Raw genomic sequence first — 26,930 nt, 5'->3', positions numbered from 1 at the left:
TCATATTTTTCAAGTTTCTCTGTTGCCTTGTTGATCTTATGTCTTAGTTATTCTATCTTTTGATGTAAGTGGTGCATTTTGATGTGAGTCTCCAACTAGTATTGTATATGGAAAAGTCCATTTCTCCTTTCAGTTTGCCAGAGTTTGCCTCATGTATTTTGAGTCACCCTGGTTAGGTGCATAGACATTCATGACTATTAATCCTTCCTGTTGTATTGTTCCTTTTATTAACTTATAATGGCCATCTGGATCTTTTATTACTTTTTACATTTAAAGTCTGGTTTAATCCATTAACATTCAATGTTAAAACAGTTAAAAACTGTTTATTATGGAAATTTTCAAACATATACAAAGTAGAGAGAATAGTGTAGAGAGAATTCACATCACGCAGCCTCAACAATGATCAATTTGTGGGCAATATTCATATCTCTACCCCTTTCCTATTCCTTCCTGCCTACCTACCTTTATTTTATTTTATTTTATTTTTAAAGATTTATTTATTTATTTATCCCCCACCCCCACCCCGCCCCGGTTGTCTGTTCTCTGTGTCTATTTGTTGCGTGTTCTTCTTTGTCCACTTCTGTTGTTGTCAGCGGCATGGGAATCTGTGTTTCTTTTTGTTGCGTTATCTTGTTGTGTCAGCTCTCCATGTGGGCGGCGCTGTTTTTAGGCAGGCTGCACTTTCTTTCGCACTGGGCAGCTCTCCTTATGGGGCACACTCCTTGTGCGTGGGGCTCCCCTACACAGGGACACCCCTGCATGACAGAGCACTCCTTGCGCACATCAGCACTGCACATGGGCCAGCTTCACGCAGGTCAAGGAGGCCCAGGGTTTGAACCGCGGACCTCCCATGTGGTAGACAGACGCCCTAACCACTGGGCCAAGTCTGCTTCCCCCTACTGTTATTTTGAAGAAGATCTCACTCATCATATCATTTCATTCATAAATATTTCTATATGAGTCTCCAAAAGTTTTTTTTCAAACAGCAGCAATATCATAATCACACCTTTAAAAATTAACAATTATTCTATTCAGTATGTTTATTTCTCTGTCTCAAAAATGTTGTGGTTTTTTTTTGCTTTATTTCATTCAGGATCAATAAAAGACCCATACATTTTGATTGGTTGATATATTCTTAATTTTCTTTTACTCCGTGGGTTCTCTTTATTTCTTTTTTGTTTTTCCTGGTAATTTTTCCATTGAAGAAATTGGGCTTATAGAATTTCCCTTAGTCTGAATTTTGTTGTTGTTTTTTAAAAATTTTTTATTTTATTTATTTAGTGCCCCCCTCCCCCCATTGTTTTGCACTCACTGTTGCTCTCTGTGTCCATTTGCTGTGTGCTCACTTGAATTTTGTTGATTACATCTTTGTGGTATCATTTAATGTTTGTTTAGTTTGCTAAAGACTACCAAGGCAATATACCAGAAATGGGTTGGCTTTTACAATGGGGATTTATTTATTTATTTATTTTTTTATTGACTTTGTAATAATATTACATTAAAAATATATATATATGTGAGGTCCCATTCAACCCCACCCCCCCACCCCCCCTCTCCCCCCCCAACAACACTCGTTCCCATCATCATGACACATCCATTGGATTTGGTAAGTACATCTTTGGGCACCTCTGCACCTCATAGGCAGTGGTCCACATCATGGCCCATACTCTCCTCCATTCCATCCAGTGGGCCCTGTGAGGATTTACAGTGTCCGGTGATTACCTCTGAGGCACCATCCAGGGCAGCTCCATGTCCCAAAGACGCCTCCACCTCTCATCTCTTCCTGCCTTTCCCCATACCCATCGTCCACCATGTCCACTTTTCCCAATCCAATGCCACCTCTTCTATGTGGACATTGGATTGGTTGTGTCCATTGCACCTCTATGTCAAGAGGAGGCTCAGATTCCACATGGATGCTGGATGCAATCCTCCCATTTTCAGTTGTAATCACTCTAGGCTCCATGGTGTGGTGATTGTCCTTCTTCAACTCCATCTTAGCTGAGTGTGGTAAGTCCAATAAATCAGATTGTAGGTGCTGGAGTCTGTTGAGGCTCAGGACCTGGCTATCACATTGTCAGTCCAGAGATTCAAATCCCCTAAATATATCTTAAACCCCAACATTAACTGCACCTCTAGCACATTAGCATGAAAGTCTTATGAAGGGAGATCCCATCTGAGTCCAGATTCATCACACATAAACACCATTTCCAAAGAGGGGCCATCTGCCCTGGTAGTTGACCCCATCGGCCATGACCATAACTCTCATGGGTCTCCTTAGCCTTCAAAGGAACCAATATCTGGGGGTTGTATCTGCTTTATCTGTCTCTCTGACTCTGCTCAGTTGTGCATGAGGGCAATCCTTCTGCCAGCCTCCAGACTCTTTTTTAGAAACTCGTAGCCATATAAACTCATTTCTCCTTTCCATTTCCCCCTTACTTTAGGTCAAACAGCATTTTAAAGTCATGTTATTTTATGTAGACATGGATATTCTGCTGATCCGCATTGAACCTTCCGTATAAGGTACAATGGGGATTTACTAACATAAAAACTTATAGTTCTGAGGCCAGGAAATTTTCATAATTGAGGCATCATCTTTCTCCTCGAGTTGCAGCTGTGGGCGATCAGGCACATGGTGGCATCTACTGCTTCTGCCTTCTCCTCAGGCCTCCATTGCTTTTGGCTTTGGGCTTTCTTTCTCCCAGGTTCTGTTGATTTCAGCTTCTTACTTTCATTGCTTTCTCTCTCAGCTTCCGTGGGTTCCTCTCTGTCTCTGTGTCCATCATTCTCTGTATATTTATCCCGTTTATAAGGACTCCAGTAAGAGGATTAAGACCCACCCTGGGGAGTGGATGTGACTCATGCAGTTGAACGCCAGCTTCCCACATACAAGGTCTCACGTTCACTCCCCAGTCTGTTACGTCCAAAACCCACAAACAACAACAGCAACAAAAAACCCACTCTGAGCACACCTTACTAAAGTGACCTAATAATCAAAAGGAAGTTCTCATCTACAAAAGGTTTATACCCGCAGGAATGGATTAATGTAAGAACAATAATTTTCTGGGATCCACCAAAGACTCAAACTACCACAATGTTCCTCTGTACTAAATTTGCTGTAAAATGGTTGTTGAATTTAGAGTCATGATTAAATTTAGGTTGATTTTATTTTTTTAGTAAGACTTCATAATTAGTAGTGCTGTATATTTCCATCAGGAATACATAATGACTGGTTATCCATCTTCTTTTGATGCTAGCATCCATTAATGATCATTGCCTAGATACATTAATTAATTAGGGATTAAACATGGTGGTATTCTAATTTTATCATTCTAGAAGGATAGAATTTAAGGATTAGATTATAAATATATTAGATTACTTTTAAGATCCCTTGAATTTCTATATTTGTTTAAATCCTCTAGAAAACAAAAATTTTATTTTGTTAATTGTTACTCCATTTGAGAAGCACAGTATTGCTTGTTTGTGCTTCTGTTGTTCATTATTTGAATTTGAACATTGCCTGACCTAAAAAGATGCAACTTCTGAAGAATTGTAGGTAAGCAAATTATCTGCTTGATTTTCATTTTGACATTTTGGGAGTAGACTGCTCTCAAAAACTGAAGTTAAGGAGGTAGAAATTAGAAGCTCCAGATATGCATAGTGATCCTTTATGTAAGTATTAATAAAAATAATTTTTAATCTTCTGCCTATTATACAAAGTGATTTAGTTTCATTCAGGTAATTCAAAAGATCATATTTTGAAGTTAAAACAGCTTTTTATATAACTTACTTCTGTTTAAAATCAGAGAAGATACATAGATTTATTCCAGACCCAGAATCTAATGTCATATTTGTTTGGATGCCAAATAACCGTTTTAAAACTAGAGACATACTGTTCCCATCACCCTTATATAATTTGGAGTGAGTTCCCTCCTAGATATAGTAAGGAAACACTTTTTTACCCAGTGCTTGCTTTTAGAGAACATTTAAAATAGCGCATTTCATTTGAATATTTACCTTCAGCCATTGTTCTTCAATCATAAACTCAATACATATTTTTAGTAATGATGATAATGATACATAAAACTTAGAATCAGTTATCTAAATGCAGGACTAGACAGCATATCCTATTCTTTCCACATAAGTAATATATTAATGTTCCAAACCAAAATATCTCTGAAAATTTTGGAAGGCCCAATCCAGAATGATGCTTTGTGCTCCTTACTTTCAGAACACTGCTTCCTGTTTAATGCAGTCAAGGAATCCTCCCCACCTACAATCATAAAGAGAAACAATGGGAGATGGAACTTCTAAGGTGCTACAGGGGAGTTGTTCATCAAATTCTCCACTCACACATCACTGGGGTTGGAGCCTAAAGGAAATACAGGGGAATGAAGTGGGAGAGAATTAGAAGAAGTGGGGTATCTTTACTTCCATTTCTCCTCTTTCAAGCCTGTGTGAACTTTTTTGCTTTCACATATCTTCTATTCTTCTGCATTTCATTTTCTCTACATTCTGCCTATCCTCTTTTTCTCTGAAAGCCTTAAAGTCACAGAGAAATGATGGAACATTGTGAGAATTTGTTATGAGTAGCTGACCCTTGTATATAGCAATATGGCACATGCCAATTTATTTTTGTAAGAAGCCATTTTGCCTAATTTTGACATTATCATTTGTATTATACATGGTTTACATTCATAATTTTATAGAAATAAAAAATGGAAAGAGCATTAATTAATCTCTCAATTGCAATGTACTTAAAATACACATAGCATATCTAAAATACCTTTTAAAGTATAGCTTACCAAAGCCTGCTAAGAATGAACCAGATTTTCCTACTGAAGAATCACAAGTTGCAAAAAATGTAGTCCATGGGTTAATATATCCTTTTGTCTAAAACAACATTTTTATCATATTTGGCTCTGATAAATCATGACTGGAATATTTAGGAATCATGTATCATATTAGAAAGTAAGAGAACAAAGAATACTTTGACTATTATGACCATTTCCCATACTTTCAAACAAGATGACGATGATCAGCATAGGAGAGCCAATTCCACTAAGATAGGATCCTAATTCAACTAATAGGAGTTTATAAACAGGATTGCAGTGGCATAGACACTGTCCAAAACTTGCAAACTAAAAGTAAACTTGAAACTGAAGATAATCTTTGCATTTCCCTCCCAATTATCATCAATATACAGATTTTGTGTCTTTGATATTGTACCACTGATTTTAGCCATTATTTAGTTCTCATTTAAATAAAATATTACTTTAAAAATAACTTAGCAACATAGATAAATAGATACCTGATTGGAGTATAAAATTTAAATGCTTACTGACTCTTTTTTTTTTTTTAAAGATTTATTTATTTATTTATTCCTCTCCCTCCCCCGGTTGTCTGTTCTCTGTGTCTATTTGCTGCATCTTGTTTCTTTGTCCGCTTCTGTTGTCGTCAGCGGCACAGGAAGTGTGGGCGGCACCATTCCTGGGCAGGCTGCACCTTCGCGCTGGGCGGCTCTCCCTACGGGCGCACTCCTTGCGAATGGGGCTCCCCCACGCGGGGGACACCCCTGCGTGGCAGGGCACTCCTTGCGCACATCAGCACTGCGCATGGGCCAGCTCCACACGGGTCAAGGAGGCCCGGGGTTTGAACCGCGTACCTCCCATGTGGTAGACAGACGCCCTAACCACTGGGCCAAGTTTCCCCTTACTGACTCTTTTTCTAAGAGTCAGATGGCAAAAGGCATCTTTTAGACTTTTATTTACCTCAAATTATTTTAATAAATTTTTTAATTTGCTGCAGTAATAATTTGAGGATATCAGATTTTAACTCTAATTAGTTGAATTTTGAACAGAACAAATTCTTATAGACATAAAAATGATCAAAATAGTTGAATTGCTTACATTAGGGGAGTTCATTCATTTGAACTTTATTATGATTTAAAAATTTTTTAATGAAATTTATCATATATGCACTCTGTAGTTCTCACCAAAGATAAATGAAACCCATATCTCCCTTTAATAAATGTATAGGCTAGCGGAAAAGACAGACTTATAAATAATAATTGTAATACACTGTAAGTACTGTAATAATATGAATAAAATTCTATAGAGTAAATATAATGGTCATTTATTTCTATGAGGGGAGATTTTAGAAAGAAGATGTCATTTTGATCTGGGCTTTAAAGAGTTAATAGTAGTTTTCAAATAAGGTAAGAAATGATGCTCCATAATAAGGGATGAGAGAAAGGAGTAACCTAGACCATGTCTCCCACCTCCTCACCCCAAAATTCTGCTGCCCTTAGGGACTGACACAAACAGTGCTGATAATCTGTCTTGTTATTTTTTTCATTTTGCAGTGATTATGTTTATTGTGACTGACTTATTACTGACAATCTGTTTTTTTTCTCATTATAGGGCACTTGAATTGGCTATAAAATATAAAACACATGTTGATACAGTTCTTGCTTACCGTCAAAAGTTTTTGGAGACATTTGGTAAACAGGAAACTAACAAACGATACTTACAGTATGCGGAAGGTGTAAGTATTATAACGTATTTTTAAACAAGAGATATGCTTTATAAATACATATATGCTTTTTAAAATAACTTTATTTCAAATTTAAAAAAACAAAATTACAGAGAAAGGCAGCTCAGCAAGTTACAGAAGCATTACTCCTAAAAAATTCTGTCCAGTCACTTTTATCTCATCTAATTCCAGGTACTAACTCAGTTGTTCCTCTATTGTTCAGAAAGATACACAGATGAACACAGATTAGTTAAATGACATAGTTACGGTCTTCTTATTAATGAAAAAGTGAAAAAGAGAAAAAATGCTTAATCATATTCCTTTCTCACAAAACCAAACCCTGTTTCTTATTTTTTGACCTTTAGCATTAATATAGTACCATCTTTGCTCTTGCTACAAAACCATTACAATGTTGTTGTTAACTATAATCTATAAAATACATTAGTTATATTTTTCACACATATCACCACATTCTTAAACACCGTGTAGTAAAAAAAATTCCTGTATTTATATCATTGACCACAATCCTCATCTACTGCCAAAATCATTGTTATACATTCCCTATTTATCCTACAGCTACCGTCCAGCTAATGTCAATCTCCCGACTAGTCATTTCAGCCACAATTACATCTATAAATCAATAATGTTTGTTACAATAATTATAATGTGTTATCATCAAGTCCAGCCATTACCCCATATTTATATTTGACCTTATTAAACATTCTACATACATCCAGCATCTTCTACCCTTTCTCATCCTACATTACATCTCCCACCAACCTACACTTCATAATCCAACTGCCTAAGTCTACTCAGCATATTTAGTTCATATCTGTGAGACCATACAATAGTCATCGTTTTGTGTCTGGCTAATTTCTCTCAATGTAATATCTTCAAGGTTCCTCCATGTTGTCCTGTGCTTCCTCAATTGATTTCTTCTTACAGCTGAATAATATTCTGTCATATGAATTTACCACATCTTGTTTATCCATTCATTGGTTGGCGGACACTTAGGTTGTTTCCGTCTTTTAGCAATTGTGAATAATACCTCTATGAACATCAGTTTGCAAATATCTGTTTATGTCCTTACTTACAGTTTTTCTCACCTGTAGGTTTCATGTGGAGCATGGTTCTTCTAACACCTTGGTTCTGGACTTCTAGCTTCCTGAACTATGAGACAATTAATTTCTGTTGTTTTAAACCACACAGTTCTTGGTAATTTGTTATGGCAGCCCTAGGAAACAAATCCATTTTGGTGAAACGTTGCCATAACAAAATTTAAAATATGGAAACAGCTTGGGAATTGGGTAATTAGTAGGGGCTTGAAGAATTTTGAGGCATGTGATAGTAAAAGCCTAACTGCCTTGAAAAGATTGCCAAAATTGACATTAAAGATGATTCTGATGAGAGCTCAGAATGAAGTGAGGAGAACTGTGGAGAAAGCTTCTCTCATCTTAGAGAATATAAAAATCATTATGGACAGAATATTCATAGAAATGTGAATGTTAAAGGTACTTTTGATGGCCTCACAGAAATGAGGAACCCTGGAGGGAAGGCAATCCTTGTTATAAAGTGCATAGAAATTGGCTGAATTGTGTTCTGTTGTGTGGAAAGCTGTTCTTGTAAATAACAAACTTAGATATTTAGCTAAGGAGATTTCCAAGCAAACTGTAGAATATGCTGCCTGGTTTCTCCTGACTGCTTATACTAAAATGCAAGAGAAAAGAGATAAATTGAGGAAGGAACTGCTAAGCAAAAAGTAAATTAATACACTTTGTTATTTTGTAGAATTCTAGGAAGCTAGGCTGTACCTCAGGGTGACATCTAGCCTTGTAGATTTCACTGGCTAGAACCAAAGAAGGCAAAATCTTTGTCCCCTGAACTCCTATCAGAATCTCAGACTTTTTCACTCCAAATAGATGCAAATCATTCTTGTACCTTTCAGCCCATGAGGACAATCAGAACAGAAGAGTTTTCCCAGTGTCTAGAGCAGAAATGATTGTGGTCACCTGCCCAGATCCTTGTAGGCTCAGACAACAGAAATAGAACTCACCTGTCTAGCCATGAAAATCCAAAACACTGGACTCCCAAGAGCTGTGATCCTATGACATGGCAGACCTTGGTCCTAAGTCTGTGAACCAGTTGGTTTCTTTAGCCTTTATTTATTAATTTAGTCAAAAAATATCCTTGAGTGTTGATTCTGGGCCAGGTACTATGCCATGTACTTGGATGAACTAGATATGGCCTCTGTCTTTGTGGAGATTATAGACTATGTGGGAGTATTCTTCTTTTGGTGTACAATAAAATGGAACATTCTGATACATCTTTAGGGCAGGGTAGATTAAAGGAGTCTTAGGAAGAAGGGAAAAAGTAGGGAGAAAGCACCTACACTTTCTGCTAAAACCAACATCATCTACTTAACCATATTTAGAATACTGGTGTCAGGATCTACATCTTTGGACCTTAAAACAGTTTTCAGGCTAATGAGGCCTTTGGGGCTATTTTTAGAGTTAAACAATGCAATTTCAACATCTGGATCCAGGATAGCCACAAATTGTGGGTTTCTTGGTAGGAAGGAAACATTTTATAGAAGTTCTACAAACTTTTTTTTGTTTTCATTAGGAACCTACTTGGTACTAATGGGTTAGGCTGTATGGGTTAGGAAGGCTTGCTCTACTACTAGGACAAACTCAAGAGCCCTTGGACCTTGGTTACACCCTAGTTCACAGAGTGTGACCACAACCACCAAGAACTGCATTACTAAGCTGCCCAGAGAATCACTAAATCACCTGATCTTTGGTCACAGGTTTGAAAATATGGCCATATATTAAAACCAAGCACCTCCCTTAAATTTACTTTGTTGTATAATTTTTAAGCATATTAATGCTATTCTGCTTTCCTCATTGTCATCAATTTTTTTTTCAGTATTTTTACATTAGGTATTTTCAGAACATAGAAAATATACTCCTTACCCAAAGAAAATATAGTCTTCACCCTCAAGGAAATTATAATTTAGATAGCAAAAATGTAAAAAATTCAACTTCTTTTTCATTTTATATTGTATTAGTCAGCCAATGGGCTGCTGATGCAAAGTACCAGAAATCTGTTGGCTTTTATAAAGAGTATTTATTTGGGGTAAAAACTTACAATTACAAGGCTCTAAAGAGTCCAACTCAAGGCTGCTTTCTCAAAAAGTCAGTTACCACACGTTGAAGCAAGATGGCGGGTAATCTCTGCCAGGTCTCTCAGGATTTCCTATATCAGTCTCTGTCATAGGGCTTGTTTCTTTCTGGGCCTTCTCAGCTGCTCAGCTCTTCTGTACTCTTTAACTGCAAACTGTGAAGTGAATGGCTCATTCATCCTCAGCACTCCAGGATCAAACATGACAGAGTTCTCTCCTCTTCCATGTGTCTTCTTGAGTGAGTGTTCATTTATATTAGTACATCAAGGGGGTGGGGACTTAATCTGAGTCATGCCCTACTGACACGTTCAAATCAAAGCCATAATCTTAATAGATAATTTGTTCAAGACATATCAGCTCAATCTAATTCATTCAAAGGGTGTCATACCTAGAGGAATAGATTAGTTTACAAACATAATCTCTCTTTTTGGGATTCATAAATAATCTCAAACTGCCACATATATGTATTTCATTGTTACCCAAATGTAATATTTCAAATACAAGAGTAGCAGAAACTTCCAAGGTGGATAACCATACCAGCACTGCTTCTTTAAGTGTTTTGTTTTCTTTTCATCCTGAAACTATATATAGGTTATTTTGACTGCCTATGGCACTATGTTCTAGTTTCCTACTTTTTCTTTTTTTAAAAATCTAACTTGACAGCTAGAAATCATAAATCAGTGTTTTAAGATGAAAATTATCTTTGACTTAAAATTCTCTACCATGAGATAAAATTAACTCCAGGAAAACAGCTTTTGAGAGTTATCTGCACTGTCTGCTGATCTTCTGTTTTCATACAGGTCTTTAAGCATAATCTGTCATTCATAAATATCTTTGCAAAAAATGTGATTAGATAAAATGTTAATTTCAGAATTAAAAGTTGAGTGGAAGAAGATCATTTAAAAATAACACTGAGGGAAGCGGATTTGGCTCAACTAATAAGAGCATCCGCTTACCACGTGGGAGGTCCGGGGTTCAAACCCAGGGCCTCCTGACCCATGTGTTGTGAGCCTTCCCACACAGTGCTGATGAGCGCGAGGAGTGCCGTGCCATGCAGGGGTGTCCCTGTGTAGGGGAGCCCCACATGCAAGGAGTGTGTCCCTCAAGGAGAGCCACCCCACACGAAAAAAGCGCAGCCTGCCCAGGAGTGGGGCCGCACACATGGAGATGCAAGATGACGCAATAAAAACAGACACAGATTCCTGGTGCCACTGACAAGAAACACAAGTGGACACAGAAGAACACAAAGTAAATGGACACAGGAGACAACTGGGGAGGGAGGGAAGGTGAGAGAAATAAATAAAAAATAACATTGAGAAATTAATTCTAGATCTCTGCTGAATTCTATGGGGTCCTGTAGCAGTTTGATATAGTTATAAATTCCAAAAATAGATATTGGATTATGTTTGTAATCTGGTCTATTACTGGGCATGATTGAGTTATGATTAGGGCTTTGATTGGGCCATGTCATTAGGACATCAGTCTTCACCCCTTGGTGGGTGGTTACTCACAGATAAAAGGCATGGCAAAGGAGAGTTGGAGGTTTTTGATGTTAGAGTTTTGATGTTGGATTTTGATGCTGAAGCCTTAAGCTGGGGCCCCAGGAAGTAAGCACACAGAGGAAAAAGAAGCAAGCCCCAGGAAGGGAGGAACCCAGGAAGCCTGAACATGAGCAGCCATCAGCAGCCATCTTGCTCCAACACGTGAAAATAGACTTTGGTGAGGAAAGTAACTTATGCTTTACAGCCTGGTATCTGTAAGCTCCTACCCCAAATAAATACTCTTTATAAAAACCAATCAATTTCTGGTATTTTGCATCAGCACTCCTTTGGCTGACTAATACAGAATTTGGTACCGAGGAGTGGGGAAGTGCTTTTGCAATTACCAAAATGCTGGAATGGTTTTATAAATGGGTAAGGGATATTTTTTGGAGGAATTGTGAGATGCTTGGAAGAAAAGACCTACAGTGCTTTGAGGAGACTGTTGATAGCAATGTGGATGCTAAAGAGACTTTTTATGGTGCCTTAAAAGTAAATGATGAAACTATTATTGGAAACTGGGGGAAAGGCAATCCATGTTTTAAAGTTGCAGAGAACTTAGCAAGATTAACTCCTGGTGTTTCAGGGAAGGCAGAATTTGAAAATTGCAAGACTAGGCATTTAGCTGAAGAAATTTCCAAAGTAAACCCAGAGAATGTGGCTTGACTCCTGCTTGCACCTGATAGCAAAATGCTAGATGAGAGAGATATGCTGAGGACTGAACTGTCAGGCACAAAGAAAACAAAAACTGATTCTGGAAATTCCAAGCTTCTAGAATCCAAGATCCCAGATGAAAGTGCCCCATTGGAGGACTTAACTAAACTTGGAACTGGTAAATCAAGATCGAAGATGCAGTTATCTAGGAAAAACTTGTGGAAAGTCTTACCATCTAATGGCTTAGACCCCTGCTTCCTGCATGCTAAACCAACAGTGGTATGATAAAATTAGGATGCTGAAAGAGAAAAACTACCAGCTGATAATTCTTTATCCATCAAAATTGTCCTTCAAATATGAAGGTGAGTTTGGGAAGTGGATGTGGCTCAACCAGTTGGGCACCTGTCTATCACATGGGAGGTCCCAGGTTTGGTTCCTGGTCTCCTGGAGAAGACAAGCAAACAATGAGCAGACAGACAAGAGAACCATGGTGGGGAGGGGGGGATTAAATAATTTTTAAAAATAATAAAGTAAATATTTAAGAGAAACTATTAAATATAAATATTTTAAAAATATGAAGGTAAGTTTACAATATTCATAAATAAACAGAAACTAAGAGAGTTCAAAAAAAAAAAACAACTCACCTTTGCAGGAAATATTAAAGGAAGCCTGAGAGCCTGAAAGAAGAAGACAGGAGAGAGAGGCTTGGAGGAGAGTGTGGAAGAAAAATTGGCAGGAAAGATAATCTAAAGAGTAAAAAGACAAACAAAAATAAGATATGACATATGAAAACCAAGGAATAATATGGTGGAAGTAAATAATGCATTTACAGAATTATTATTGAATGTGAATGGATTAAACTCCCCAATCAAAAGATACAGACTAACAGAATGGATAAAAATACAAGAGTCAGAATCTACACTCAGCACTTATTGAAATGGCTAAAGTTAAAAAAAAAAAAAGGATAATTCCAAGGGCTGATGGGAATGCACAGTAACTGGAACTCTCAGATTGCTGGTGGGAATGCAAAATGAGGCATTCACAACAGTTTCTTTAAACATCAAGCATACACATGTTGATCCCAACAGTTCCACTGCTGAGTGTTTATCCTAAATAAATGAAAACTTATATTCATACAATAACCTATAACCTATATGTGGATATTTGATCACCAAAATGTCTTTCAACATTTGGTGGTGATACACCCAGACAATGGAATAATAAAAAGAAATACCTTATTAATACATGTAATAATTTTACTAAATTCCATAGTTATAATGCTGAGTGGAGGAAGCTAGTCTTAAAAAGTTATATATCTTATTATTCCATTTATAATACTTCCATGTAGATTTCCTGTGAACAAGGATATTCATTTATGTGATCACCTTAAGTGCTGTTATCAAGTTCAAGAAATTTAACATTGATTTAAAGCTTAAAATCTATTCCAAGTTTTTCTTATATCCCAACAATGTCTTTTTGAACCTTTTCTCCATTTTTAGATCCCATCCAAGTATCGTATTTTGCATTTAATTGTCATTATCTATTTTCTCTTTTTTTAAATAGTAGAAACATATATACAATATAAAATTTCCCTCCTAACCCCTCATAAGCATACCATTCTGTGGGATTAATTGCTTTCACATTGTTACTCCACCGTCCGTTACTACAACTTTCCCTTTATCCCAAACAGAAACCCTACGCTCACTTTGCATTAACTCCCCATTGCCCCTGCCACCCACCCCGGGTAACCTGTACTCTACTATCTGTTCCCATGAGTTTGCATATTCTCTGTTGTTTTTCTCTGTGGTTAGTATAGGACTTAAATCTATAGAACTCTTGTTTGCTTTGATACCAATTTAATTTCAATAGTAAACACAAACTGTGTTCCTATACCTCTCCATCCCTCTACCTTTAGGTAGTTCTTTTCAGAATTACATATGTATACATTCGGAGTCCAAAACCATTCATATATCACTACCTTTTATCCTTCTGCCTTTTACATCCTCTAAGAAGTGAAAAATGGAGTTGCATATCAGAAGTACAGTACTACTGGTATTTATGTTTACCCATGTCATTATCTTTACCAGAGATATTTAGTTCTTCATTTGGCTTCAGTCAATTTCCTAGTTTCCTTTCCTTTTGACTTATTAAATTCCCTTTGGCATTTCTTGTAGGGCTGGTCTAGTGGTGATGAACTGGGAAAAATACACCAAATGTGGGATATGGACTATAGTTAATAGTAATATTTTGACAATGTTCTTTCTTGATTTGTGACAAATGTTTCACAATAATGCAAGGTATTTGTGGTGGGGTGATGTATGGGACCCCTATATGATGTTATGCATGTTTGTTTTGTAAGTTCACAACTTTTATTATAGACTTTTTGTTTATGTATGTTCATGTCTGAATGATATACTTCAATAAAATTTTAAAAATACATAAATAAGAACAATATATAAAAAATAATGTAGGGTGAATTTCTATTATCTAATGTATTTCTATCACCATTTTCATATTAAATTTGTTGAAAAAAAATACTTGAGTCATCCTTATGCTGCATACAAGAGACTCACCATAGTCCCAGGAAAACAAACCAGCTGAAAGTGAAAGGTGGGAAAAAGATACTCCAGGGAAGCTGTAACCAGAAAAAGAGCAGGAGTAGCTATACTAATATCAGACAAAACAAACTTTAATTGTAAAAAAGTTATGAGATACAGAAGTCCATTATATTTTAATAAAAGGGACAATCCATCAGGAAGAAATAACAGTCACAAATATCTATGCACCTAACCAAAGTGCCCCAAAATATATGACGCCACTGCTAGCAAAATTGAAGGGAGAAACAGACATCTCTACAATTATAGTTGGGGATTTCAATACAATATTAGATAGAACAACTATACAGAAGATCAACAAGGAGAGAACTTGAACATATGATAAACGAGCTAGAACAAACAGGCATATATATAACATTGTACCCAAACTCAGCAGGTTATACATCTTCTTAAGTGCACATGGATCTTTCTCCAGAATGTTAGGTCACACACATGTTAGGTCACAATGCAAGACTCAATATAAAAAAGACAGAAATTATACAAAGCATCTTCTTAGATCATAATGAAATGAAACTAGAAATCAATAATAGGAAAGAGGTAAATTTGCAAAGGTATGGAGGCTGAACAACACACCCTGAAATAATCAGTAGTCTAAAGAAGAAATTGTAAGTGAAATTAGTAAATAAATTGAGACAAATAAAAACAAGAACACAACTTACCAAAACTTGTGGGATTCAGCGAAGGCAGTCCGGAGAGGGAAATTTATGACCCTAAGCACCTATATTAAAAAAAGAAGAAAAAGCTAAAATCAAAGATCTAAGTGAACAACTAGAGAAACTAAAAAAAAAAAAAAAACAAAAACCAACAAACCACTCCCAAAGCAAGCAGAAGGAAAGAAATAAAGATTAGAGCAGAAATAAATGAAACTGAGAACAACAACAACAAAAAAGAATAGAGAAATCAACAAAACCAAAAGCTAGTTTTTTGAGAAGATCAATAAAATTGACAAACCCTTAGCTAGGAAAAAAGAAGAGAAAATGCAGATAAATAAGAAATGAAATGGGGTAAGTTATGACTGACTCCACAAAAACAAAAAGGATCATCAGAGGATATTATGAGAAACTGTATGCCAATAAACTAGACAACCTAGATGAAATGGACAAATTCCTAGAAACACAGAAACAACCTACCCTGATGCTACAAGAAATACAAGAACTTAACAAACTAATGACATTTAAAGAGATTGAACCATTCATCAAAAATCTCCCAATGAAGAAAAGTCCAGGACTAGATGGCTTCACAGGTGAACTCTACCAAGCATTTTGAGACGTATTAACACCAGTCCTATTTAAATTGTTCCAAAAAGTTGAAGGGGTGGGATAGGGGGTGGGGGGAGTTACTAACACATTTTATAAAGCCAACATTACACTAATACCAAAGCCAGATAAGGACACTACAAGAAAATAAAACTACAGACGAATCTCTCTAATCAACATAGATGCAGAAATTCTCAACAAAATACTTACAAATAGAATCCAATGGCATATCAAAAGACTTATACATCATGGCCAAGTGGGATTTATCCCCGGTATGCAAGGCTGGTTCAACATAAGAAAATCAATTATCGTAGTACACCACATGAACAAATTGAAGGAAAACAGCCACATGATCATTTTGATTGGTGCAGAAAAGGCATTCGACAAAATCCAGCATCCTTTCTTGATAAAAACACTTTGAAAGATAGAAATAGAAGGACAATTCCTCAATATGATAAAAGGCATAAATGAAAAACCCACAGCCAACATTGTACTCAATGGGGAAATGTTGAAATGTATGGAAACATCTTAAAGATCTTTTGTGGTAGGTGGTGGATCCCCACTGTCATTATTGTTATTCAACATTGTGCTAGAACTTCTAACTAGAGCATTTAGACAAGAAAATAAATAAAAGGCATCCAAATAGGAAAAGAGGAAGTAAAACTCTCACTCATCATAGCTGACATGATCCTATATTTAGAAATTTTTGAAATGTCTACAACAAGGCTACTTGAGCTAATAAGTTCAGCAAAGTGACAGGATATAAGATCAAGACACAAAAATCAGTAATGTTTCTATATTGAACAATCTGAGGAGAAAACGGGAAAAAATGCCGTTTAAAATAGCAACAAAAAGACTCAAGTACCTAGGAGTCAGTCTAACCAAAGAAATACAGGACCTGTATGCAGAAAATTACAAAAACAGTGCTAAAAGAAATCAACAAAGACCTAAACAAAAGGAAAGATATTCTGTGCTCATGGATTGGGAGACTAAATATCATGAAGGTGTCAATCCTACTCAAACTGATTTATAGATTCAATGCAATACCAATCAAAATTCCAACAGCCTACTTTACAGAAATAGAAAAGGCAATTACCAAATTCATTTGGAAGGAAAAGTGCACCCAAATAGCCAAAAGCATTTTAAAAAAGAAGAGTAATGTGGGAGGAATTTCACTGTCTGACCTTAAAACATATTACAGAGCTACAGTGGTCAAAACAGCAAAGTATTGGCATAAATATAGACACATTGATCAGTGAAATAGAATTGAGAATCCAGAAATAAACCCTCACATCTATGGCCAACTGGTTTTTGACACCTACCAAAGCCATGTTAATGGGACAAAACAGTCTCTTCACAAATGATGCTGGGAGAACTGGCTATCCATAACCAAAAGAATGAAAGAGGCCCCGTATCTCACTCCCTACACAAGAATCAACTCAAAATGGATCAAAGATTTAGATATAAAAGCCAGGACCATAGAACTACTAGAAGTGAATGTAGGGAAACGTCTTAAGGATCTTTCATGGTAGGTGGTGGTTTCTTGGATCTTACACCCAAAGTACAAGCAACAACAACAACAACAAAATAGATAAATGGGATCTCTTCAAAATTAAACACTTGTACCTCTAAGGACTTTGTCCAATGGTGAACAGGCAGCCATCTCAATGGGAGAAAATATTTGGAAATCACATATCTGATAAGGTCTTAATATCCATGATATATAGGGAGATGCTACAACTCAACAATAAAAAGACAACCAATCCAATTAAAAAATGGACAAAAGACTAGAAAAGACATGTGTCCAAAGAAGAAATACAAATCACAAAAAAGCAAATGAAAAAATGTTCAACCTCACTAGTGATTAGGGAAATGCAAATCAAAACTATAATGAGGTATCATTTCACACCTATTAGAATGGCCACTAGTAACTACAACTGTTGGACAGGATGTGAAGAGATATGAACACTTATTCACTGCTGATGGGAATGTATAATGGCACAGGCACTGTTGAGGACTGTTTGGCAGTTCCTAAAGAAGTTGAATATAGATTTGCCACATGACCTGGCAATACCACTACTAGGTATATACCTAGAAGAACTGAGAGCAGTGATGCAAACAGACATCTGTGCAATGATGTTCATAGCAGGGTTATACACAATTGCCAAGAGTTGGAAACAACCCAGGGGTCCATTAACGGATGAATGGATAACAAACTGGTGTGGTTGCATGATGGAATATTATGCAGCTACAAGAAGAAATGAAGTTGTAAAGCATATGCCAACATGCATGAACCTGTAGGACAAAAGGACAAATACTGTATGATTGTGTTACTATGAACTAAATATATTGTGTAATCTCACAGAGTTAATACCTTGAATAAAGTCAACAGAAAATAGAATGAGGTTAGAAAATGGAAAACTGAGGGTAAATTGGTAAAAAGAATGTGTGCTAATTTTTGAAAATGAACAGAAAAGGTGAAAGCCCAACATAGTATTTGTAACTAGCAGTACTATTACATGGGTATGAAAGTGGTTTAAAGGGATATTCTAAGACCATGTACATTACTAAAAGGAAAGCAGGAAAAAATATAACATGGAACTGTATAACATAGTAAAACCACATGGGAAATATGAATATGGGTAAAATTGCATAGATAAGACTGTTTTTCTTTGAAATTGGACAAATGTATGTAAACACTATAAGATGTTCATATCAGACCAAAAAAAACCCCATTATGATAAGTGAAAGAAACCAGACACAAAATACTGTATATTGTATGATTCCATTATATAAAATGTAAAATAAATCAATTTATAAAGATGAAGTTATAGTAGTGGTTATGTAGGGCTAGGGAAGGACAGCTAAGGGGTGTAGAATTTTTCATTTTGGAGTAATGAATTTGTTCAAAAATTTTTTGTGGTGATGAATGCACACCATTGTGATTATATTGAAAGCCATTGATTATACACTTTGGATAGATCATATGGTATATGAATATATTTCAGTAAAACTGTTTAATAAGTAAGTAATTTTGCAAGAATTGTCAGAATTAGCAGCTATGTACAGCAGAGGACACGTAGAGAGATTGAGAGGGGAAGCATTTTCTTGTTTGTTACTTGTTATTGTTACTGAAATAATGAAAATGCTCTAATGATGATTGAGGTGATGAAGGCACAACTATGTGATTATACCAAATACCATTGATTATACACCTTTGATGAATTGTATGCTTTATTAATATGTATCAATAAAATGGATTTGTTTTTTTAAAAAAAAAGGTAACTTCTGATGTGAAGGATGGGTTAGAGGGGACGGTGTAACTAGGAACCAATTAGGAAGTTACTATATACAATTCTCACCAGGAGATGGAGATGGGGATGCGAGGGAAAGACTAATAATGTAAGAAAACAAATTAGCAGTTAAATCAAGAGAACATTGTGGTTGGGATGGGAGGGTGAGTGATGAGGCAAAGAAGGCATTTGAAAAGGACTCCACGTTACTAGCTTGGATGACTAGTAGATGGGAATGCCATTAATCTAGTTAAGAATACAAGAAAACATATAAGTTCTGGACCTTTTGAGTTTGAAGTACCTATGAGGTATCCAGGTGGAGATATCTAGTAGGCAATTGGAAATTTAATTGTGAACATCAAAGCCTATCCTTAAGAATTCAAGGCTAAATCCATAAATTTAGTGTCATGAGCTGGCAGTCAGAGTTGAAGCTATGTAGGCCGTTGCTGAGATTTCCCAGGGAGAGTAGGAGAAGGCTATGGTTGGAACCCTGGTGAATACAAACAGTTAAGACTTTGTCTATGAGAAGGATACTGGCGGGGAGGCTAAGAAAGAATATTTAGAAAGGAGAGCAGAAACCAGAAGAAAGTGGTATTATAGAATCTAATATGAGAGATTTTTCAAATAACAGTGGTCATTGAGGTCCCAGGAATACCTCAGGGCCTTGTTCTTCTCTCTGCTGGCATGCTCTTGCCCAGACAGATAGATATCCATAGCACTCACAAGTGCTCACTCCTTCATCTCCTTCAGGTCTAAATGTCCTTCCAGGGAAGCCTTCTTTATCACCCTATTTGAAATATAACCCCCACTCCACCCTTGACATTCACTGTCTTCCTTCCCTGTTTCCAAAACCCTTCCAGATTCCAATATGCTGTGTTTTTTTGCTTTATTTATCTGTTTCTTCCACTCTCTGTCTTTGTTTATCGTCTCTTTACGAGGACAGTGAATTTTAGTTTTTATTCACTGTTGAATACTGGCACCTAGAACAATCCTTGGCATTGAAAAGCACTAAATAAAAATTTGTTGAATGAAAGAGCAATTGAACCTTACATCAAAGGCATATGGGATGAGGACTGAATGCATTTGATGGCAGCATCAGTAAAAAGTTTCTTAAGTGTAGCAGGAACACTGTCATATTACAGTGATTGGAGGAGACAAGTAGAAAGAAAAGGCAAGTGGCAGATTGCAGGGAGATAGAATAGAGAGGTAAGGATGATGAGAAGGAGTAAATAAATAGAAGAAAATTGAAAAGTATAAGTAATAAGTGTAAATAATGGAAGGTACATGTCTGAGGGGAGTTGAAGAAGATGGAATCAGGGACATATGTGAAGAGGGAGCCTGAGACAGAAGGGAAAGGACAAGAATAGATACAGCTATAGGTAAGTTCAGGAGTGCAAGGAAGAAAAATTAAGTGAATTCATGCCTGATGACACTATATTCCCTATAAAGTAGGAAGGTGGTTTTCAATTCAGAGTGAAAGAGAAGGGGTAGGAAAAGTTTGGTTTGATTTTGAAATTAATTCTATGTGAGTAAGAAGAACTAAGTAGGGACCAGAAAAATAAGTGCCAGATAGTATTGACACTCCAATAGAAAAGATGAGTTTTGGTATAGATGTCATTTGACAGTTAGGAGAACATCCTTCTTATCTAAAACTACTATTAAAAATACTCTAATACAATGATTAAATTATCAGAACATTGTTCTAAACCTGGTGATGCACCAATGTGAAAGTGAAGCATTTATTTTCAGTAGGATAGCTGTCAACTGATACCCTAATTTATATTATATCAGTTAACGAATATAGGTATTATCAATTTACTAATGCACTTCTGGTGTAGCACAGAGCAACAGTTGTTCAGTATACCATCAATATATATTTTTATTGTGATTGATTCAAGAAACATGTAAGTCAATTTAGGGCTGAAAGTTGGCCAAGGCATTCATCAAGTTTTCTCTTCCATTTTACAACTGTTAGACATGGACATGAGTATTTGCCATTCCGAAAATATCAAGTTCTGGCCTGACTGAAAAATATTCTCACATTTTTTCTGCCTTTCAATGAACGGTCACTTGCATTTTAGCACCGAAATTCATCTTGTATAAGTAATATGAACTCTAATTCATCTATTTTATATATTACAGACTACTAGTATGTGGAAATATTTTTTTGTTTAAAAAAAGGTGACCAAAAACATCCACAATAAATTGAAAGAAATTTAGATTTATGATATTGAAATTAAAAAGAACCATTGTCGTCAGCGGCACGGGAAGTGTGGGCGGCGCCATTCCTCGGCAGGCTGCTCCCTCCTTCACGCTGGGCGGCTCTCCTTATGGGTGCACTCCTTGCGCGTGGGGCTCCCCTACGCGGGGGACACCCCTGTGTGGCACGGCACTCCTTGCGCGCATCAGCACTGCGCATGGGCCAGCTCCACATGGGTCAAGGAGGCCCAGGTTTGAACCACGGACCTCCCATGTGGTAGACGGACGCCCTAACCACTGGGCCAAAGTCTGTTTCCCTCCAAATTTTTTTTAAAGCAGTTGAATACTGCTTCCTGAAGAAATTGTTCGTAGAACCAAGATGCAGAGTCCATTCCTAACATCATAAATTAGTTTAATCTGGGACCCAATCATTAAGTTTGATGGGAGAGGCAGGGCTGGGAGTGTACTGGGGGTGGGTGGGAGGTAGGGTAGGGGGATTTGCATCATGGATTGAAGGGAAGCAAACAGATAAAAATATTATCACTTTTTCTTTTTATGTGTCTCCCATTCTTGCTTTTACACTGCTTCCTCTAGTATCTTTCCATCATGATCTCAGCAACCACTAAGTTTTTACATTACATTAAGAGTGTTACAAAGGAGCCACTTTTGCAGGATGTGCTCAGGGAAGCAAATGTTCTTTCTCTCCCCATGGCTAGACTTCTAATGGAAACTTCAATATGTAACATCTGAAGAGCTGCCTTCATGAAACATGGCTTGGTGGCCAGAGCTCTGGCCATTTTTCCTTCTCTTTGGAAGACAGCAGTTCACGTTCTCCCCCACACTTGGAGGCACTTGTGAATCTTAAGGCTCCTTGGGACTGTTTAATGTGCCTTTTATAAGCAACTACAACTAGACTATTCTCTTTTGAATATCAATGAGAATCTTTGCTGTTTCTTATGATAATTGTTCACTTTGGTCTTCTTAAAGGTACTTCATGTTTTTTGAGCATATTTCTTTTTTATTAATCTTTTCTTTGATGCCCTCTTTTTGTTTGTTTTGGAAGTCATACATTCTATTTTTGTTTATTCTTGGTTACTTTTATTATTTTAAAAAAATCATACAATATAATAATATTTCTCCTGTTCTTCTATTGCAGCTACAAATAGATTGGGAGAAAATCAAAGCAAAAATTGAGATGGAAATAACTAAAGAAAGAGAGCGATCATCAAGTAGCCACACCAGCAAGAATATAGGTATAAAGCATTAATACCTATGCTTATCTTTAAGAAGTTTTATCTTTTGAAATTAGTTCTGATTTACCAAGGATAAGCATGTTTTAGTTGCTGAAGAAAACGGCAGAATCTTTAAGTATAACCTCTTGCTATATATTTAATACCAAAAGTATACTCCCAAAGATTAAGCACAAAACAATTAATGTAATTCCATCTTTTATATTTTTCTAGTCCAATAATTAGCAAAATAGTCCTATATTTTTATGATACACCTGTGTGGTGTTATGTACATTCCAATTTTTCTGCCCATTTTTTAATCCCTGAATCTTCAATGAAGAAATATTAATGCTGATAATAAAACATTGGGCTCTGAAAAAGTATGTTATGATTAATTTCTATTTGACCTCTAAATTGTAAAGTGCTCCAAAAATTTTTTTTTACAACAAAAATATAAGAAGATGGATTTTTGAAAATGTGTAATAATATTGGCAAATACGCTAGCATTTTTATTTTAACTTAAATAAATTTTTATACTAATATTCAGTTTTGTAGACTATAAACCAGGGAACAAAACTCAAAATTCCCAAATTTGGCCGTTTTGATTTAAATATACCCTAAGTATATCAGAACTGCGATCAAATGTTATTTTCACAATTTTGTCAAGGCAAAATAGTAAATGCTTGCAGTCTGTCACCAAGTCAAGTGAAATGAATTCAAATGTTATTTTAATAGTGTTTAAAATGTAATATGTCATTTTCCCAGTCATAATGAATGTCGTATTTATATGTGCTTTTGTCTCTTGTTCTATTATAGGAGCTTTTTGGTTGTTTTAACACTAATAATTTTGTACGTTTTGGTTTGGGAGAATTTGATATAATTTAATGCTTTTGTATGTATATATATGTAAATATATTGTATATTTCATAAACATATCATATAGAGAAGATTGTTTATCCAAAATGCCTGGGACCTGGCCCTGTTACATATTAATGATATTTCCTGAGGGTGATGATACAAAAAAATTTTTTTTGACACAGAGGGTATGGTATGTAATATGGAACATAAGGTATGGTAAGAAATGAAGTTTTAAAGCAAACATTTTAGAAAATGGTTTTAGTTAAAAACCAAGTCTTGATTGAAAAGTATCTTTAAATAGCTGTCATTTTGTACATATAGAAAATATATACCTTCCAGAAAATGAAATGTGGCAAATCCTGTTTAGACATGAATTTCTCAGATACTTTTCCTAGTTAATTCTTATATTCAAAAAAACCAAAATTTTCAATGTACACGTTTTCTTTATGGTGGCTAAAAAAGGTAATGAGCAGTAATTAAAAAGTAGATTTATGTTATTTAAAATCCTTGTTGATCTGCAGATAGGATTGTGGCAAAACCACCTGCCAGAATTTCTTTCAGCAGATAGGATTGTGGCAAAATCACTTGCCAGGATTTCTTTTAAGACCATCTGCAGAAGTCAAAGAGAAGGAGATACAGCACTCTTTTGCAAAAGTCCATCATTATCCTCTTCTCATTGCCCTCGGTCTATGTATCTTCAGTATCTCCTGCTCAGTAGTAAATAACCTTTGGGTAAGAAAGTTTAGGAGATTTTTCACAACCTTATATACCTTCTGACAAAGTCATTTTTTAATCTTTCTGCTTTACTCTAAAGCTACCCTGGGCTTATAACTTGGCTTGAGCTGCTGGGCATCACTGCCTGGCCATTGGCAACTCAGTAGATTGCATGTTCACCATGGGCTGTGCATAGTTTTTTTTTGTTGTTGTTGTTGTTTTAATGTAGTGATTTCTAAAATAGAATGACTATTTTGAAACAGTAGTGCAATTCAATTATTCAGATGTTTCCAATGTTTACCTAAAACTCTCTTCTCTAATAATTTTCTATTGTAAAGCAACTTTAGTATTACATTTTTCATCAGAGAAAACACATTATAATTACATGTAACTAACCGTAACACATTCTTTTTCTAGTAAGGTGAGCATAGTGTGGCTATAAGCTTATCTCCCTTTTATCACCAAAATAGAGTTTAAAACAACTCACTCCAGACACAATAAATATCAACTTGAAGTATATTTTCTTGTTCTCAAGCCAAGCAGAGCTGTACCAGTGAGACCACTGATTTAGCTAGTAACAAATAATGTTTAATGGTACAAGAAATTAATAAACTAGAGTTTCTTCAAGCCAAGACACTCCACATGTCTAGCATTGAATACTAGAAAGTAATTTCATAGAGTAGGGTTTGAGTAATCTTTATGATGTGCTGGAGGATTAAGTTAGCTTTTTTATATACCCACAATTGTAGAACTTATTGCCAACTTCCCAGAAGTTTATTTTTTCTGCTTTTTAATATCCACCATTAACATAATAAATTTCTCATTTCTGTGTTTTTAATGTAAGTACAAATATGTACAACAAAATGCATAAAATGTACCTTTTAAAAGGATTATATTAATAGGTTCAGGATTATAATGAGTTTCTCCTTGACATAAAACAAAATACTAGATAGTACTTGCAGTGAAACTAAAGAATTGTATCTTCTACGTCTAGTAACATTAAGTCAAAATTGTTAGAAAAGCAGTTATAATAAAAATTTATAGTTAAAAAGTTAACTTTTTATGGTACTTGTTTTTCCTGAATGGAATCGTTGTGGGTTTTTTTTAATGAAATCTTTTTTCCCTCATTCTAGGTGAGTACCTACACTTCAAATAGCAAAATGTAATCATTCAATAAATCATTGTTGAACACCTACTGTGGCCTAGGCATTGCTCTAGGTGATGGAGATATAGTAGTGAACAAAACAGAAATATTTCTGTCCTCCTGTGAAGCTTACATTCTCATGAGGAAGGGAGGGGGGAAAAGGCTATAAACAAATAAATTAAAAATATGGTACTTCAGATATTAATAAATTGGGACAAATAAAGCACAAAAAAAATAGGTAGGAATATGATGAAAGAATGTGACTTTAAGCAGAGTGGCTGGGGAAGATCTCTCTGAGAAGCTCCAATTTGAGCAAACAGCCCAAGGAAGTGATGCTCAATTTAAGTTGCTGCTAAGAACATAGAAGAAAACCATTAAGTAAAATTCCATTTTATGAACTTGTATTATTCCTCTTTAGCCTGATTTTTAAATCATTAATCTATAAAAGTAATTGTGCATTGTTTCAATTTTGTAAATTGTGGTAAAATATACATTACACAAGAATCATTTTATCCATTATTAAATGTACAATTCTGTGCCATTAAGTGCATTGAGATTTTGTGTAACCTTCACCACTATTATTTCCAGACCACTTTCATCATCCCACACAGATTCTTGTACTAATTAAGCATAACGCCCCATTCCTCTCTCTCCCCAGCCACTGGCAATCACTATTCCACCCTGTATCCATGAATTTGCTTATTCTGAGTATTTCATATAAGAGAAATCAAACAATATTTGTCCTTTTGTGTCTGGCTTATTTTACTCAACATGTCTTCAAGTTCATCCATGTGGTACCATGTGTCAGCACTTCATTTCTCTTTATGGCTAAGTAATATTCCATTGTATGTACATACCACATTTAGTTTATCTTCTGCATGGTTTTGACATTAATAGTAATCATCATACATAACATGGCTTATCTGTGAATAGAAGTTATTTACATAGTCATAATAATGTGAGCATTGAATATTGTTCTAGCCAAATTATAATTATTCAGGCCCATATCTGAAATCCTTGGGCCAAATATATTTTAGTATTCAAATTTTTAAAATATAATATGAAATTTTTTTATTAAAGTAAATAGGTCACATGGAACATTACATTTAAAAAACATAAGAGGTTCCATATAACCCACTCCCCACCTCCCACCCCCATCATTTTTGTAAATTGTGTTTTTTGAAGATACATACATCACAAAAAAGGTTACATTATAAAAAACAGAAGAGGTTCCTGTAAAACCTCCATCCCCCGACCCCACTCCTCCCACACCAACAACCTCCCCCATCATTGTGGCATACTCATTGCACTCAGTGAACACATTTTGGAGCACTGCTGCACCACATGGATAATAGTTTACCATGTAGTTCACACTCTCCCCCAGTACATTCAATGGGTTATGGCAGGATATATAATATCCAGCGTCTAACCCTGCAATATCATTCAGGACAACTCCAAGTCCCAAAAATGCCCCACATCACATCTCTTCTTCCCTCTCTCTGCCCTCAGCAACTATTGTGGCCACTTTCTCCACGTCAATGATACAATTTCTTCTATTACTCATCACAATAGTTTTATAGAATATCAGTAAGTCCACTCTAATCCATATTTTATTCCTCCATTCTGTGGACCCTGGAATGGTGATGTCCACTCCACCTCTAGATCAAGAGGGGGCTTAGATTCCACATGGATGATGGATGCAATTCCTCTGCTTGCAG

General features: G+C 35.9%; 1 protein-coding gene across 3 annotated transcripts in view; it reads left to right on the top strand.

The window, feature by feature from the left end:
- IFT80 (intraflagellar transport 80) overlaps positions 1 to 25,753 on the top strand; it is a 163,454-nt gene extending 137,701 nt beyond the window's left edge. For 2 of the 3 annotated variants that reach the window (XM_071214590.1, XM_071214589.1), the window contains 3 exons: positions 6,420 to 6,543; positions 22,424 to 22,520; positions 25,202 to 25,753. In XM_071214590.1, coding sequence (XP_071070691.1) covers positions 6,420 to 6,543; positions 22,424 to 22,520; positions 25,202 to 25,224 — 244 coding nt within the window. In that variant the 3' untranslated portion in view covers positions 25,225 to 25,753. Of the gene's footprint in view, positions 1 to 6,419; positions 6,544 to 22,423; positions 25,125 to 25,201 lie in introns of those variants that run through there. The other variant, XM_071214591.1, reaches the window with a different exon arrangement.
- The last annotated feature ends 1,177 nt before the right edge of the window (positions 25,754 to 26,930 follow it).

Source organism: Dasypus novemcinctus, chromosome 4 (genome assembly GCF_030445035.2).
Source record: "Dasypus novemcinctus isolate mDasNov1 chromosome 4, mDasNov1.1.hap2, whole genome shotgun sequence".
Lineage (NCBI taxonomy): Eukaryota > Metazoa > Chordata > Mammalia > Cingulata > Dasypodidae > Dasypus > Dasypus novemcinctus.
The sequence above is the reverse complement of the archived record's forward strand: the minus strand, read 5'-3'. Positions and strand labels throughout refer to the sequence as shown.